At 37.0% G+C, this 15,427-nt stretch overlaps 1 protein-coding gene across 2 annotated transcripts; it reads left to right on the forward strand.

Moving 5' to 3' along the window:
* Window positions 1-251: 251 nt before the first annotated feature.
* On the forward strand, window positions 252-15,065 carry LOC110716735 (zinc finger protein dpff-1-like). Of its 2 annotated transcripts, XM_021895367.1 has the most exons (6): window positions 253-2,074; window positions 5,290-5,350; window positions 5,447-5,562; window positions 10,478-10,568; window positions 13,349-13,396; window positions 14,677-15,065. In XM_021895367.1, exons 1-6 carry the CDS (start codon window positions 936-938, stop codon window positions 14,797-14,799), a joined length of 1,578 nt encoding a protein of 525 aa, XP_021751059.1. In that variant the 5' UTR covers window positions 253-935; the 3' UTR covers window positions 14,800-15,065. The 2 variants fall into 2 exon arrangements, with proteins under 2 accessions (XP_021751060.1, XP_021751059.1); XM_021895368.1 differs by lacking the exons at window positions 5,290-5,350; window positions 5,447-5,562 and having other exon boundaries at window positions 252-2,074.
* Window positions 15,066-15,427: the final 362 nt, after the last annotated feature.

Genomic DNA, 15,427 nt, shown 5'->3' on the forward strand with positions numbered 1-15,427 from the left:
ACCAGGGCACCAGGCCAACACTTCACTCGTAACAAGCATTGAAATTCCTTCCTCACCACCAGGTCAACACTTTGCTCATAACAAACACTTGACATAAAGTTTTCCTCACCACCACTTTGCTCATAACAAACACTTGACAGAATGTTCCTTCCTCACCATCAGACCTACACTTTAGTCGTCACAAACATTCGACAGAAAGTTCTTTTCTTACCACTAGGCCAACACTTTATTCATAACAAACCGTTCACACAGATCTATATCAATGTCGAATTAGTGTCTTTTCTCTACTCAATAGACATGGATTAATTATAGCTTGATACCACCTTCATATACTAGTAGATTTTTATATTTGTGCTGTTTTCTAGGATATTTGGAAGTGTGATGTTCCTCTATATGCACAAATATCATTAGTCCTAGTCCCTCTTCACACAGTCCGGCATCCCACCACCAGCCCCCTCAAACGTGCATCCCTTCTCTCTTTCCACCCTTTTGCCCCACTTCTGTCGAAAAAAAAAACCCACTATTTTTATACAATTTCATGCAATTTTCTTTCCCAAAGTTAATTTCTTGAATGTTCTATGTGCTTGATTTCTTATTTTTCTGCATAGTTTGTTTGTGTAATTTATGCATTGAAGTTGGGGCTTGAATTGTTTCATGGGTTTGCAATTCTAGATTGTGTTTTTTTTTCCTGAAAATGCAAACTTTAGAATCAATTTAACCCATTATTCCACAGATTAAACGATATATGGTTGGAAATAGAACAGAAATTCTGGGTTTTTGATTGGTTTGATAAGAGCAGGAGATATCTAGGGTTTTAAATAGTGGTAAGTGATTTAATTCCCCTTTTTGTTTGATTGAAATTATTGGTTTTCGTTGATGTTATTGTGGTGATATTGCATGTCAATTTGAATTGAATTTGATTAGTGGATTTGAGAATGTCAATTTTGTTGGATGGTAATGTATGGAAGATGGATTCGAAACCCGAGGCGGGGAATGCTTTTGGGGGTGGAGCAGTTGATGTTGGTGTAGGCATGTTGAATAATATGCAAAGCTGTTCACAGTTATCAGGTCTCAGTATTACATCTGAAACTTCTGCCCTTAATTTTGTGTATCACAGAAAGAGGGTTTCTAAGAATCCTGTTCCTGTTTTCCCAACCCTATCACCTGATAATATTACTTTTGTCTATGAAAGAAGGAAGAATCAAAAGAGTGTAGCCCCTAATTTTGTAGCTATGTTCTCGGAAAACTCGTTACCTAACGGTGCCTGTACTTCGGGTATTAGATCAGATAATAATGCCATTGCCATAACCCTAGGCACAAGAAATAAAGGATTAAATGAAAGGGAGGCTACTAGGGTTTCTTCAATAGAACAACCATTGACAACATCGGAGGCAATTGATGGTTATGTGACTGAGGACCGTGGCTTTGATGGAAAAGACAAGATGAACAAGGGTTTTGAGTTGTATAGTGTAGATGATAGTTGTTCATCGTCAAGGCTTGATTTGGATAGCGGTTCGTCTCCGTTGAAGAATAAAGTAGATGACACTGATGAGTGTTCATCCTCTGGTGCAGTTGTTGTAGATGTGACGGGAAATGACCAATCCATATCGGTTAAGGGTCTTTGTGTTTCTATTCTTCGAAGTTATGGCTTGTTGTCTAATTCTGGGTCAAATAGATCTGGTACTTCTGAGGAAGAAGCTCCATCATGTAGTGGCAGGAGTTGCTCTCGAACTTGTAATGTTTGTAGTCGAATCGGTACAGCAGACACAAACATGCTAATTTGTGATGAGTGTGAGAAAGCCTTCCATATATCATGCTTCAATCCGTGCATAAGAAAGATTCCGACTGATGATTGGTATTGTCAACCGTGCTCTAAAAAGAAGCATAACTTGTTAAAAGAGAGAGCAGTAAGAAAGTCATCAATTATCAGGACTGATAAGGGCTCTGTGACATCTGAAGGAGATTTCAGTCCAATAGCACTGATGCTAAATGATTCTCAGCCTTACATAACTGGTGTCCGGGTTGGTAAAGGATTTCAAGCATTCGTTCCTGAGTGGTGTGGACCTGTTACACGGTATGTTCCAATCAATTGGCTTTAAGTATCTTAATGAAAAATTGGCGCAATTACATATGTGACCTTTTCTATGTTAGCTAACAAGTAATAACTATAACCTTTAACAGGTATGTAGTTTATATACATTTAGTGAAGAATGACTTATTTTTCACCAATAGGTACTAGCTATCTAATTTAGTAAGAGTGAATGTTGTGGTACCTTCGATAGGTGTGGAACTATGGGGGTATCTTATATTGTTGTGGTTATTCTTAAATCTTTATAATTAGATCAGAGAAAGAATGGGATCATAATAAAGCCAATTCAAGGTATGGTGACTGGGTAGTGATGTGAGTTGCTTACTATAGCTAATAGGTAATTTAGCTCTATGAAACAAGGTCATGGGGAAACACATGATAAGCTATGTGGAATATACAGATGCTCAATAATCTATTTGCTAATTTATTCAATAAAATCAAGTCGTGTTGGCCTTTTGCAGGGATGATTTGAGTTGGAATCTCTTTGTAATCTATTAGCCGCTTTTCTATCATCATCTGTGATCGATCTTTTCTTCTTGAGCAACTTGGAATTTTATAGGGGAGAACTTTTATACTGTGGTGTATTACTTTTTGACATGGTATTTGGTAGGGGCTTCATATCTTAATATCTGGGTTCATAGCCATTTTGCTTGGTTATTTTGTCAGTTGGCTATGACATGAGATTTCTTGTTTTAGGGTTTGAATTGCCAGAAAAATCTTATGTTTATTTCAATCAGAAGTGCCTAGTTGGATTATTGGGTGTGTGAACTGAGAATTGTTGGAAATGTCACGGTTGTATTATCTGCTCTTCCACTCAGCAGAATTGTGAATAGGATGACAAGTTAGGTATCTACTATGTAGTTCTAGTAGGAGAAGTTTTGGGAGGTTTGAAGTTTGATGTCTTTAAATTGGTTTAAGACATGCAGGTTAGGTTCAGCTTATCATCAGATCCATTTAATATTGCTTGTAGAAGTAAGTGGTGTAGGTTTGTTGCCTTTCCTTAATTCCTACTGTTATGCCTTTTGGTTAGTGGATTTGTGGCCGTTTGTCCATTAAGGTGTTCTCCGTACTTGCTGATACTTTTTCCTTACTCAATCTGGTGAAAATGAAAGGATACCATTCATATCACCCACTGAAATTATTTGTAATCTTGATTACTTGATTGAATCTTTTAATAATGTCCTTAGGCTGTCCTGTTGTATCTATCTATGCTAATAGGATTTGTGAAGTTCTACCTTGTAAGACTAAACTTTGAGGAGGATATAGATCTTTGAAATGTGTTTCCTTTGACAAGCTAGTAGTGTGTTGGGGTGGTTATTGGATCGTGTAATACAATGGGTATAGGGTTAGGGTTAATGTGAAGGGCTTTTATTGGAAAGAGTCTTCACACATACTCAAAAGGGATAGAATCGACATATAAATTTTATGGGATGACAAATGAATTTTTGAGGGGATAGCTTCCCCGGACTAGGATTTAAGATTCAATGCTTAAGGCTCTTGAAAAGCTAGAGTGAAAGTATTATGTAGTAGCTTGTGAGTATCTTTTGGCTTGGTTTTGGAGATAAACTAATTCATGATAGGCTTGATGGCATAATTTGTTGTCTTTTGCTTTCTTTCTTTCTTTTTTATTTATTTTTTATTTTTTTATTTTTTTTTATGGAAATAAAAATACTTTCTTTTGCTTTCAATTTGTATACGGGTGACACCCTTTGTTTGTTTTTTAATGCCTCTTTGGTGAACAATGACCGAGTGGAAATGCACAAGGCAAGCCTGCCCTTGTTGCTTGTCAGATAGATGCTAAGGGAAAAAACTTAATATTAACTAAAAGTTCTTGAAGTTAGTGTTGTAAATTTGTAATATTTGCTGCTTTGATTTGGGTCTTGTGTCCAAGTATCTATTTGTCTAGCTCTAATACCATGTTGAAGATGCGACTTGCGAGGATACAACAAGGGTCTCTAGAGAGTATAAGTTGTAGGTTGTGATGCTCTCCATCCCCCCCCCCTCTCTCTCTCTCTCTCTCTCTCTCTTTCTCTCTCGTGTAGCCTGTAGCTAAAGTTACTAAGGCTTTATTTTTGTTTAGATTCTATTTTGCTTGATGTTTGGGCTTTTTTAACACAAAACTCTACCGCAAAATCCAAAAAGAATGAGAAAAGATTAATATCTGAGCGGATCCCATAGATAGGGAAGAGATCTGTTGTGAGTGGGCACTTTCACCTTTCGTAGGGTGTAGGGATCATGGTATCAAATTTTAGGTGTGTCACTCACTGCATCACAATCACACAAAGGATTGCAAGCTTATTGCGACTGAAATATTAGGTTGCAATAGCCACATGCCACTTACATTACCCACGGAAGAGGTTCCACTATCATTACCACGATTGTGACCCCATTTGAAACTTATAACCATGGTAGGAACCCTTTGTATCTCGGCTCCGGTGTGTCTATTAAAACTAAGGTGACACCCCTTGTCTATAATTTTTGTAACTTTTGGGATGGAATATTGGAATGTCTGAAAAATTATTGGGGAAGTTTGCTTTGGGGATGAAGGGAGTATATATTTTCCCAATGGCCTATAAAGAAAATTTCATTCTCTGTTATGTTTGCCAATTATTGCTATTTTCCCATACTTGCCTCTCTACTTTCCAGCTACGGGGAACCATATCTTATTATTTGGACAAAAATTAGAGAACTTATGATTGAAATATGAGAAGTCTTGGGAGGGGTTAGCATCATTGTTGGACCACTAATGGCTCAAAATCCTTTGATAATTTTGAAGTATTACTTGCTACTAGTGAGGATATTTTAGTGAAGGGAGAGAGAAGGTAGGGGTAAGCTTTCCGTGGAGGTGAGAGGTGACTAGGTGAGGAAATTGGGGGGGGGGGATAAATGGTGAGATGGTACAGAGGCACAGACGCACAGGCTCATAAACACTTGAACTACAAGTCCATTGTCAGGGGGTGTGATATTTGAGCTATAATTGCATAATTTGTCAGGTTGAAACTGAGAAAAATATGCTCATACAGTTTTAATAACTGTGCACCCTGAAAATGAACTTTTTTTTACACCTTGAGCAAGAGAATAATGTGCCTACAGTTCAAGTGTCGTCTTTTTTGTTCATCTATATGTGTGTGTATATATATTTATTTTTTAATCAAGTTGTGGTTTCTATGCAAGTTATATCTGCTTTTGGTTTGATGCAGGGGAGTCAGTTCGTTTCCTGAACCAATGGAGTTGGATCCATTGCAATCGGTCAATTTTCCGGTGAGGCTTACAAATTTCCATTTAACACAATTATTGGTCTGTCTTATATAATTCACATTCTGCGGCAAAAGGTGACTCCTAATATTTTCTCTTCAGGGACCTAAATCTGGCAAACCTCATAAGGCCTTTATTGGTAATTGGCTTCAGTGTAGAGATGTCATTGTTGGCATGGGAGACAACATTGATGGAACTATATGTGGAAAGTGGCGCAGGTAATCTGAACAGCAAATGTTGCAACTTGTTTGTTATTTTCTTCTCTTTTAGGCATGCTCCTTCCCAACTTTCCTCTCTCTCTCTCCCTCTCTCTTTTCTTATATTTTTTTTTTTTTAAAATTAGCTGATTTTACAGTTCTTCTTGCTGAAGCTTTCAGTTATGAAGTATTAGCTTCTTTTACAGTCCTTGAATTTTCGTTTGTGTTGAACTCCTTTTAAGTTCAACCTATTTTTGGACGATTGTTGAGGGACTGGACTACAAAAGAGACTTGCGGGTGTTAGTGATTTTAGACAATCTTTAAAACCCTATTTTTGCAAGTGTACAAGTTCTTAATAGATAGTGATAAATAATAGGGTATTGTATCCACAAGAAATGTAGAATAACTCCAAGTCTAGTCTACTAAATTAATTCTAGTGAAAAGAAAATTTGAGTAGTTTTAACTAGAAGAATCAAAAACAAAAATTAAATGAGACAAATAAGTTGACAAGAATAATAAAATAATCACATAGAACAATCAATCTGGAGGGACCCTAGGACGGTTGAATTCATCACCATAAATACGACTAATAAGTCAATTAGAAAGAGGAGTAATAGGTTTTTATCAAGCAACCAAGACTACAAGTCTGGAGTGCTCTAAAGTAAATAATATCGTGATCAAGTAGGTGGCATAATATATCTATGTAAGGATAAATTATTCAACTAATTGCTCACAAATCAATAAGCACCATTGCATAACATCACACTCTGGACTACAAGAACAAAGGATTTAAATTAGATAATCAATTAAGCCAATATATAGTTTTACTAGAACTATTATCAACGTAAATTGGAAAACAATAATTGAGCAAAGTAATCGAAAGTTGTGCAATCATAAAATGAGAAATAATTGTCAAACAATTAAATTATAAAATCATTCTAAAAGGGTTTCATCTAAACCCTAGAATTGAGAAATTAGCTACTCATAATTGCAGAGAACATCACCCAATTATGATAACTTATCGTCTGAAAATCTACCCGAAAACTTCGAATTCGGCTCCGTTCTCTCTTCTCCGTGCTTTGTCACTGCTCCTCCGATGCCCCTGTGCGGTTGTCCTCTCTGTTCTCTTTATACTTGCTGCTGTAGATTCGTGTTCTCCAAGATCCAATCTTTGACAAATTTTGTGGGATTTCAATCTCGTTCTTTCCTTTCTTGCATGATGTATGTTGATCTCATTGGGAAATATTTCTTTTCCTTCTTTGTTCTTTGGTTCTTGCCACTGCTCTTCTTGCGTGGGAGTTAAAAGGAAATTAAAATTTCCGTTTCTTCTTGCTGCTTTGTTTGTGTGTGGGCTTTGATGTTCATAAGGAAAAGTTTAGTTCTTTTCCTTTTTGATGCTAATGTTGGCTGCGTTGCAATCCGTGGGATTAGGTGGGTAAATAATGGGGATTGGCTTGTCTTATTAATTTGCCTTCTTTGAGTTAGTGATCTCCAGACCTGCACAAATTCCAATCAAACCAACAAATCACTCATTGAATTATAAAAATTATACTAATATACCACCATGACACAATTATTAGACATATAAGTTAATTATTATACTGCAACAACTTGCAAATTATACTTCAAAATAGCCCAAAACACATTATTTATTTTCCGAAACAATAATATAAATGCGAGCATTATTACTAACTAATCTTATTTAGAGAGTTAAGAATCAAATATAAAGATATTAAAAGATAAAATAATTCATACATATCAGTGGGATAGTAGCTAAGATCTTCTAAAAAAGGGATGGTTTTATTTAGCCTTGCTAATGCGCACCCAGCTGGCTTGAGTGCTTGACCTTTGTTTTTTTTGTTTTTTTTTTTTTTTTTTCCTTCTGATTTTTCAAACTTTCATATTCACTCAATTAGTGGAGCTTGTGAAATACAGAAAATGGAAAGACAAGTCATCTATGCTATGCAAAGAGATTTGAAAAGGAATACATTGGATTGCACCCAAAAAAAAAAAGGAATGCATTGGGTCAGCTGACAAGATCTCATCTAAAATTAAATATGTGATGGATGCTGGACCCCTTTATATAATTAATGAGGCTCTTGGATTTGTGGAGTCACTAATTGTGATACTTTGGAGATTCCTTAATCTGAAACAGGTGGGGTCAAACCTTCATTCCAGGATTTGCAGTCTGGCCAGTTACAGAAGTGGCCCATAGACTTTCAATTTATGGTTCGGCTTTATGTTGCCGATAAAGTGGGCTTTTGGAAGCCCATCTCAGGACTGCAGTGTTTTTTTAGTATTTAGCTTGTGTAAGAGTGAATAATGGATTTAGGGAGCAGTTTTCCTACTATACATATGTACTTAATTTACTAGTATATGGCATGGGAATAGGTGCATATTAGAAAGGTCAAATGTCTACGTCTGTTAGAGTTGATAATCCTATCATTTAAAGAGCCATTCTTTGGAAATGGTTTCTTGAAACATTAGGATGGTTAGTAATTAATCTTCTTAGCAAGGATAAGATCACTTTGAATGGTTGAGTTGCTTGCTTGAGGATGTCTGACAATGTCCTGGTTGCATGATGGAATATGTTGTAATTGTGTTATATAACTTATATTTAAGAGGTTTTGAAATATACTTGAAAGAATCATTGTACCAATGCTCATTTAATGGCTATGAAGAAAGGCTTGGTTTACCAAAAGTGAGTAAATTTATAGTTTAGCTATATAGTGTTGTACATTGAAGGTACGAAACCTACAGATCTTTGAGGACAAGGGCACAAGTCATTTTCACTTTAGGTTTAAGTTTCTTTTGAGATGGTTGTGTTGGTGGAGCCAAGGACCACTAGTAGGTTTAAGTATCTCTTTCTCTCTTTTTAAGAAAAACCATAAAGGCACTTTCAATGCCAATTTTTTCAACTTTAGTTGGCTCTTCCTGACATGAAGAAGTTCAGACCTAGATCTCTAAATTCACTAACTCTAACTTTTATTTATCTGAATTAATCTTCAGAAATTTAATATTTCTCACCAGTACAGATTAACTTTCTGGAATAGTGGAATTTGTTGAGGGGTGTTGAATTTTGCAACTCTGGCTTTCACACCATTTGGTCCTTTCATAGGTCCTTGAAACGTGGATTAATAATAATAATAATAATAATAATAATAATAATAATAATAATAATAATAATAATAATAATAAGGGAATTTTGACTTTTACCACCTTCAAATAACCACTTAATTGAATTTACCACCTCCAAAAAAAAAAAAGATTTACTTTACCACCTCATAAAAAAATTAAACATCAGTTTTACCACCAATCACCTCCAACTAATGGATTCCGTCCATAAATCCGTTAGTGGGGCCTACCTTGCACACGTGTCGCCATATTATTGGGTAAGCTTTAGAAAAAAAATAAAAAAAAAAAAAACAAAAAAAAAAAATAAAAAACCCCATCCATCAACCGGTGGTTGCTGCCACCGTCGAGACCCCACCACCGGACCGACTACGACCAGCCCCACCACCTGACCGCTACGACCAGCCCCCCCACCTAACCGCTACCAGCCCCCACCACCTAACCGTTACGACCAACGACCCCACCACCTAATAACTACCACCGCAACGCACAGCCACAACCACCGCACCGCACCGCACAACCACCACACCGATTTCGACCCCCTTTCCACCAATTTCCGACCTCAAAACCCTAGCCACCACCTAATCACTACGACCAACGACCCCACCACCTAACCGCTAACACCGCATCGCACCGCACCCAGCCACAGCCCCCACACCGGATTTCGACCCCCTTTCACCAATTTCCGACCTCAAAACCCTAGCCACCAAATTCCGACCACCCATATAGCCCCCCTAATTCCGACAACTCTTAAAACCCTAGCCACCACCAAATTCCGCACTCCTAAAACCCTAACCACCACCTAATTCCGATCACCTCCCTAAGTTACACCAAATTCCGACCCCTCCCTTGCCCCCACACGAAATTCCGACCAACCATGGTGTGTTAATTTCGTTGCTGGCTGGGTTGATATGGAAATCGGGGAAGATGAAGAAGAACCGTCAAAAAGGTGGGCCCTACTAACGGATTCATGGACGGAATCCGTTAGTTGGTGGTAAAATCGAATTTTTGGAAATTTTGGTGGTGGTAAAGTAAATCTTTTTTTTTTGGAGGTGGTAAATTCAATTAAGTGGTTATTTGAAGGTGGTAAAAGTCAAAATTCCCTAATAATAATAATAATAATAAAAATAATAATAATAATAATAATAATAATAATAATAATAATAATAATAATAATAATAATAATAATAATAATCAAAAGCCTTAATCACATAAGTGGGGTCGGCTACATGAACCAAATTTGATTATTCCGTGTGGTCATCAACTAAAATCTTCCTCCTCCATCCCTTACGATCCAATGCTTCATCCTCTTGCAAATCCATTGTTTAAAGTGGTTTTTTTGTTCAACTGGTCTACATTGTTTTCATAGAGGACTTAGGATTTTTTTGCTAGGAACTGACATGGTTTACAGCACTAACAATGGCAGAAAATAAGAAGAAAATGATGATTATATTGATAAGATGAGAATTACAGTAAATCAAATGATAATTCCACTTTTTCGAGAGGTGGATTCCCTCCTAAGTATGAGCTTTTGAGAGGCTCACTCTCTCCCAATGAGAAACCACACAATATTTTACATGTCCTCTTTTCTCCTAATGAGATCTATTTATAATAGAAAGTCCCTCCTAACAAACCTCTAGCTTATTCCCCAAGTTACTACTAATAGACTATGACTAACATACCCTTCCCCTAAATAATTATTCCTTGCATTTTCATTGCTTGTTACTTGCTTATTGGCATTATTCTTGGCATAATTCTTATCTAATATTTAATGAGGCCTACTCAAAGTGTCTTTTGTATGCAGGGCTCCTCTGTTTGAGGTCCAGACTGACAATTGGGATTGTTTTCATTCTGTTCTTTGGAATCCATCTCATGCTGACTGTTCTGTACCACAGGTAATAATGTCTTTGCGTCTATATACCTATATACAAGGTTGATAAATCATAGGGCTTACTCCTCACCTCCCCATATGTCTGAGTGAGTGTCATCACTGTCATGTCATGTCGACATAGGTAAGTGCTCCATTTTCCGAGTCTGGGAAAGTGGATAAGTTAGCCTCACTCTGAACAATATTGCTCAGCCCTCCCTAAACAACTACTCCACTAACCTTTGAGGCTTTTACAGGTGAGTAATTTTATCATGGAAATACTAAGTGTTATTATCTAATGGGTTGATTTTCAGCATATATACTCAACCAAAGTCCAAGCAAAAAACGTACAATAGCTCTCATTCATTATTGTTTATAAAGTAAAATTCCATGCCCTGTTTTCACAACATTCGATAACAATTCAAGAGTACAATTAGCAAACGTATATGTACACATAGTGACAACATAGTACACATGCCAATATCAATAAAATAATGTCCTGATTTCGTTATCAAGGCCCAAACAATTCAAAGCATCTCGATTAATGAAACGAATGGGAGCAATAACATGATGCTTTAGATCTTGACAATTTACCAATCTTTCCTTGAGAGATGATATAGGATCCGACTCCTAGCCATTAGCCAGTGCCTTTGTCCACCTTGATCCTCCTTTCTAGACCCATGAAGTTGTATTTTCACTCTGAAATCTTTCAAAATTTTGAACTTTGTTGGACCGAGATTTGTCTATGTTTGTATTTGCTTATATTTTGCGTTGAGTACATTTGTTGAAGTTCAGTTAATTAACCCACAAGATGATTATACTTCCAGTAATTTGTGGTATGCCTTAACGGGGAAGAGCAGTGAGTTTTTCTAACATGTTATTGCTAGGAAAAAAAAATCTCCTTTTTAGAATTTGGCCAAAATTAAGGGTTAAACATTTTTGGAGGATCTAGCATCCCATTGTTCGGAGTGAGGAGTCTTCTATCTCGAGTAGTTACCTTCATTGCTCCACCCTTTGTTACAAAATCAACATTGCCAACCACATGGCCATTTCACTTTAGGAGAAGTAGGGCCAACTCTCGTATTATGCTCTTTGTCCTTGGAAGTTTGATATCCCAAAAAGGAGAACTATGCTATAGACTACAAATTCAACAGGTAAGAGGAACAGAAAATAGAATGAAATAGAGGAATAAAGCTGGGTTCTTTGATTGATATTCAAGGCTAAACTGTTACAATGGTGAAAGACTCTACCTTGGAGGCTAAACTACTATTCTACGGCTACTTTAATTACTTCTCTCAGCATACCCTACACTTTCCTATTCCTCTGCCTTTTATACCCAGCTCCCTCTCTTGTTCAATTACCCTAATCATTAGGAATTTTGTCCTGTTCTATGTCAGGTGAATGCAGCCCTGTTGCCTCACCAATCAGTGGAGAATTTCCTTGTTTGTCTTCTTGTGACAGCCTGTGATTGTATTCCTGCCCTGTGCCTTGTTGTTTGCGTCTCCTCTCATACACTCTCATAGTTTGTTGAGGCGGTTACCCTTGATTTCCTTGATTCACAGCAAACTAACAACTGGTCTTTGGGGGTTAACTTGATTAACCTTGGACAATTGACTAAGTCACCCTTCGGTGGAAAGCTTTAGGGCCATTGCAAGCAAAAGGTCCATCACATAACTAACTAAGAATCTTCAGGGTGGACTAATGTCCTCCCAAACTGGTCACATTACTTCTTGCCTGTGGAGGGGTAGGAAGTGTCACCTGTGGGCTGTGGCACCTCCAACTCTCCAAAGATATGATTATGTTAATGCACACCCACTAAAAAGTAAACCTAACAACCGCAAATTAATGTAAATATGGATCTACAAAGAGACCATTGTTCACTACAATTGTTTGTAATTTTCTTATTAGATCTTTATATTCTTCAAATTTGGAGACATCTTTGATCTTAATATCCACCCATAAGAACCTATGCGATTTTTGTCATAGGGAATCATACATCATGGTAAATCTAAACGACTGGTTCCTTGTTAAGAGATGTACTTTGACACCTCATTCCCATGATTCAGTCCCCAATCGACAAATAGATGAAACCCATATCAGACCTGTATAAACTTCTTTGTTTCTGGTAGTGGTGGATTATTGAGAAATCATTTTAGGGCATCTAAACATACTCTATAGACCTGGTTATTGGAAAGGGTAACCCAATGATAATAGGGTTAGGGCCAAGCTTATAGGGCCCTTAATGGACAAGGCCAATATAAGGCCAAAATATTTGTCCAATTTAATACATAAAGAAAATAGATAATGTAAAAAAAATTTACATACATATTTTCGTACTCATATGTACTTAATTATGGCTTTGTCCATTATTTATTCTTATTGATAGTTTATTGGCCCGCCCATTATTGATCTGCGACCCACATTGGCCCGACCTGCTATTGACTCTATAAATTGTGACCCTTTTTGACCTGACCTGACCCGCTCAACCCAATAACCAGGTCTAATATTTTAGTATAATACTATGGAATTTTGTTTTGGAATAGGGAACAGGAGTACAATAGTTTAGAATGAGTATTTTGCCAAATGAGGTTTGCTCACAATATTTCATTGTTTGTTATACTGGTTGTTGAAATTTTCTTGTATAACTTTTTAGCTCCTACATTAACTTTAGAATGTGGTTTATATGTTTATTTGAGTGCTCATTGTGTCTTATGTGTCTAGTTTGATATTGGAAATTTGAACTGTAAAGCTTTAATCAGAGTATGCTTTAAATCTTCATCTGAGTTATTGCATCTTTAAATGTGCCAGGAACTGGAAATTGAAGAAGTAATGAAGCAATTGAAGTACATTGAAATGGTTAGTCTAATTGCTCCCACTATTAATATGCCATACTAAAGGCCTAGTACAGAGTATATGGGAGTGGCGGGGGGGAGGGTATAAAGGGGTGCAGGTTAATGCTGTTAACCCTTTCATTTGCTTTAACAGTAGACTTGAACCTAGCTGCTTGGTGACTAGAACAAAGCTTGCAAGGGGGCACTAGGAAAATTCTTGTGTGTTTTGGAGTATATCTTATTTTTAACATCAATGCTGGGACGCTGGGTGAGGACTGGGTGGGTGTTGTATGTTATATACAGTATCCTTGGTGCTTGCACACTCCTTTATCTCCTGCCAGGGCTATGCATCGTATAGATCCTTTTTCCTTTTGGAAAGGAGCTGAAATGTCGTATGCCTTACACCTTACTACCTTATTGTTGTGAAAGTTGTCAATTAGAAGGAGCAAATGGAGAGTTAAGCAGATGGTGGTTGAAACAGATTAGTTTATGGAGTGGACTAATTAGGGTTTTGGACTAATTAATGTATATTTGGCGAAAATTTAATGATAATGCATATGTTCACCTACCAGTATTCGTCAAGTACAGATTTATTTTTTGCTTTTTACATTTGTACTTTATATTGATTACCGAGTCTGTGAGTCATGCTTTCCCATGTATTGCACAGACATGTTTGGCTATATTTTCTTGGTTAGGGATTGGGTGAGGGTAAAGGGTTAAACTGGCTAGCAAAAATATTTGTTTAGTGCTACAGTACATTGCAACAATCTGGAGGGAAAAAAAAGTGTGGATATTTGTAATGGCCTGAATGCCCTGCACTTTTGAATTTGGAACATATCTGTCTTTTGAACTTAGTCAATTTAACAAGTTGGATTACTCAACAACATTTGTCATTGTTAATTTTAAGATTTCCTTGATCTGAACCATGTATTAGACAGAAAACATTATATCATTGATGCAATTATCCGAATGCCTCTAAAAATACTGTGGACAGAGAGAAAGGGGGGGGGGGGGGGAGTTGTGATGACAAAAGAGGTAGTTTGCAATTGATCATGCAACAGCTGATATGTGGCTGATATTCACTTAATAATCAATGGTCTGCAAGTGTGGGGAAGCTCTCTTAGCATGCTACACAAGGATGATCATGCAAGTTGGGTTTTAAGTAGCCGTTTGTAGTGAGAGTAATGGTATATTAGTTGGAGAGTTATTTGTTGTTGTTGGAGCAAGGATTGTATTATTCTGATTTCTAGTTGCTTAAATTGGTATCACTGAGGTGTTTGTCTCTGGCTTCATTTGTTCTTGCAGTTGAGACCTCGATTGGCAGCAAAGAGACGGAAGTTAGACATGTGTATTGCTAGTGGCTCTGAGGTGCCGACAGAGGATGTGAGCAAGTGTACAGGCTCTGTAGATGCAGCAAGGACTACATAGTCTTGCTGTGCAACACCGGTGAATTTTATCTCAGTTCATGGGTCTGATTTTGCAGGTATCCTATGTTTGCTGACCATGTTGTAATCAAACCTAGTTAGTATAGCGTACTTGTAAAAATGATCTAAGCTAGTTTTGTTTCTGCCTATTGAGCTCGTGCAAAATTGTAGAATTATGCCGCCGGTTTTGCTGTGGTTATAGGGGATTACATCTGCGTATCAAACTTGGTCAATTCGGATGTTGAATGAATGGATGGAGGTAACTAAAAACATCAGCACATATATGGCAACCGTTTCCTGATATCTAAATCAATTACAGGCCATCCGATTGTGACTTTGATTCCCATAGTAAAGAAAAGAAAAAGAAGTTAATTAGTGGAATAGAAATAAATTAGGAAAATTAATGAGAAATTTTGTTAAACCAGTCTAACACTCAGGCCTCAGGCATCTTGAACAGGTGATTGCTTGGCATTATAGAACATCTGAATGTTGCTGTAAATAACAAATAAACTTCAAGAAAGAAATAGAAATCTTCGTACTTTTTTTTTAGACTTTAATTTCCAAGTCTAGTCTTGTTTTGGACCAATTTACATAATAATATCATTAAACCCCTGCGGTCCTGAAATTCAATA

The sequence above is a fragment of the Chenopodium quinoa genome, unplaced genomic scaffold (assembly GCF_001683475.1).
Source record: "Chenopodium quinoa cultivar QQ74 unplaced genomic scaffold, ASM168347v1, whole genome shotgun sequence".
Lineage (NCBI taxonomy): Eukaryota > Viridiplantae > Streptophyta > Magnoliopsida > Caryophyllales > Amaranthaceae > Chenopodium > Chenopodium quinoa.

Excerpts from the sequence above, each read along its gene's own strand:
- LOC110716735 (XM_021895367.1), top strand. The coding sequence starts at position 936 with ATGTCAATTTTGTTGGATGGTAATGTATGGAAGATGGATTCGAAACCC. Across the intron at positions 2,075-5,289 it reads TGGTGTGGACCTGTTACACG|GGGAGTCAGTTCGTTTCCTG; the intron begins GTATGTTCCAAT and ends GGTTTGATGCAG. Across the intron at positions 10,569-13,348 it reads CTGACTGTTCTGTACCACAG|GAACTGGAAATTGAAGAAGT; the intron begins GTAATAATGTCT and ends TAAATGTGCCAG.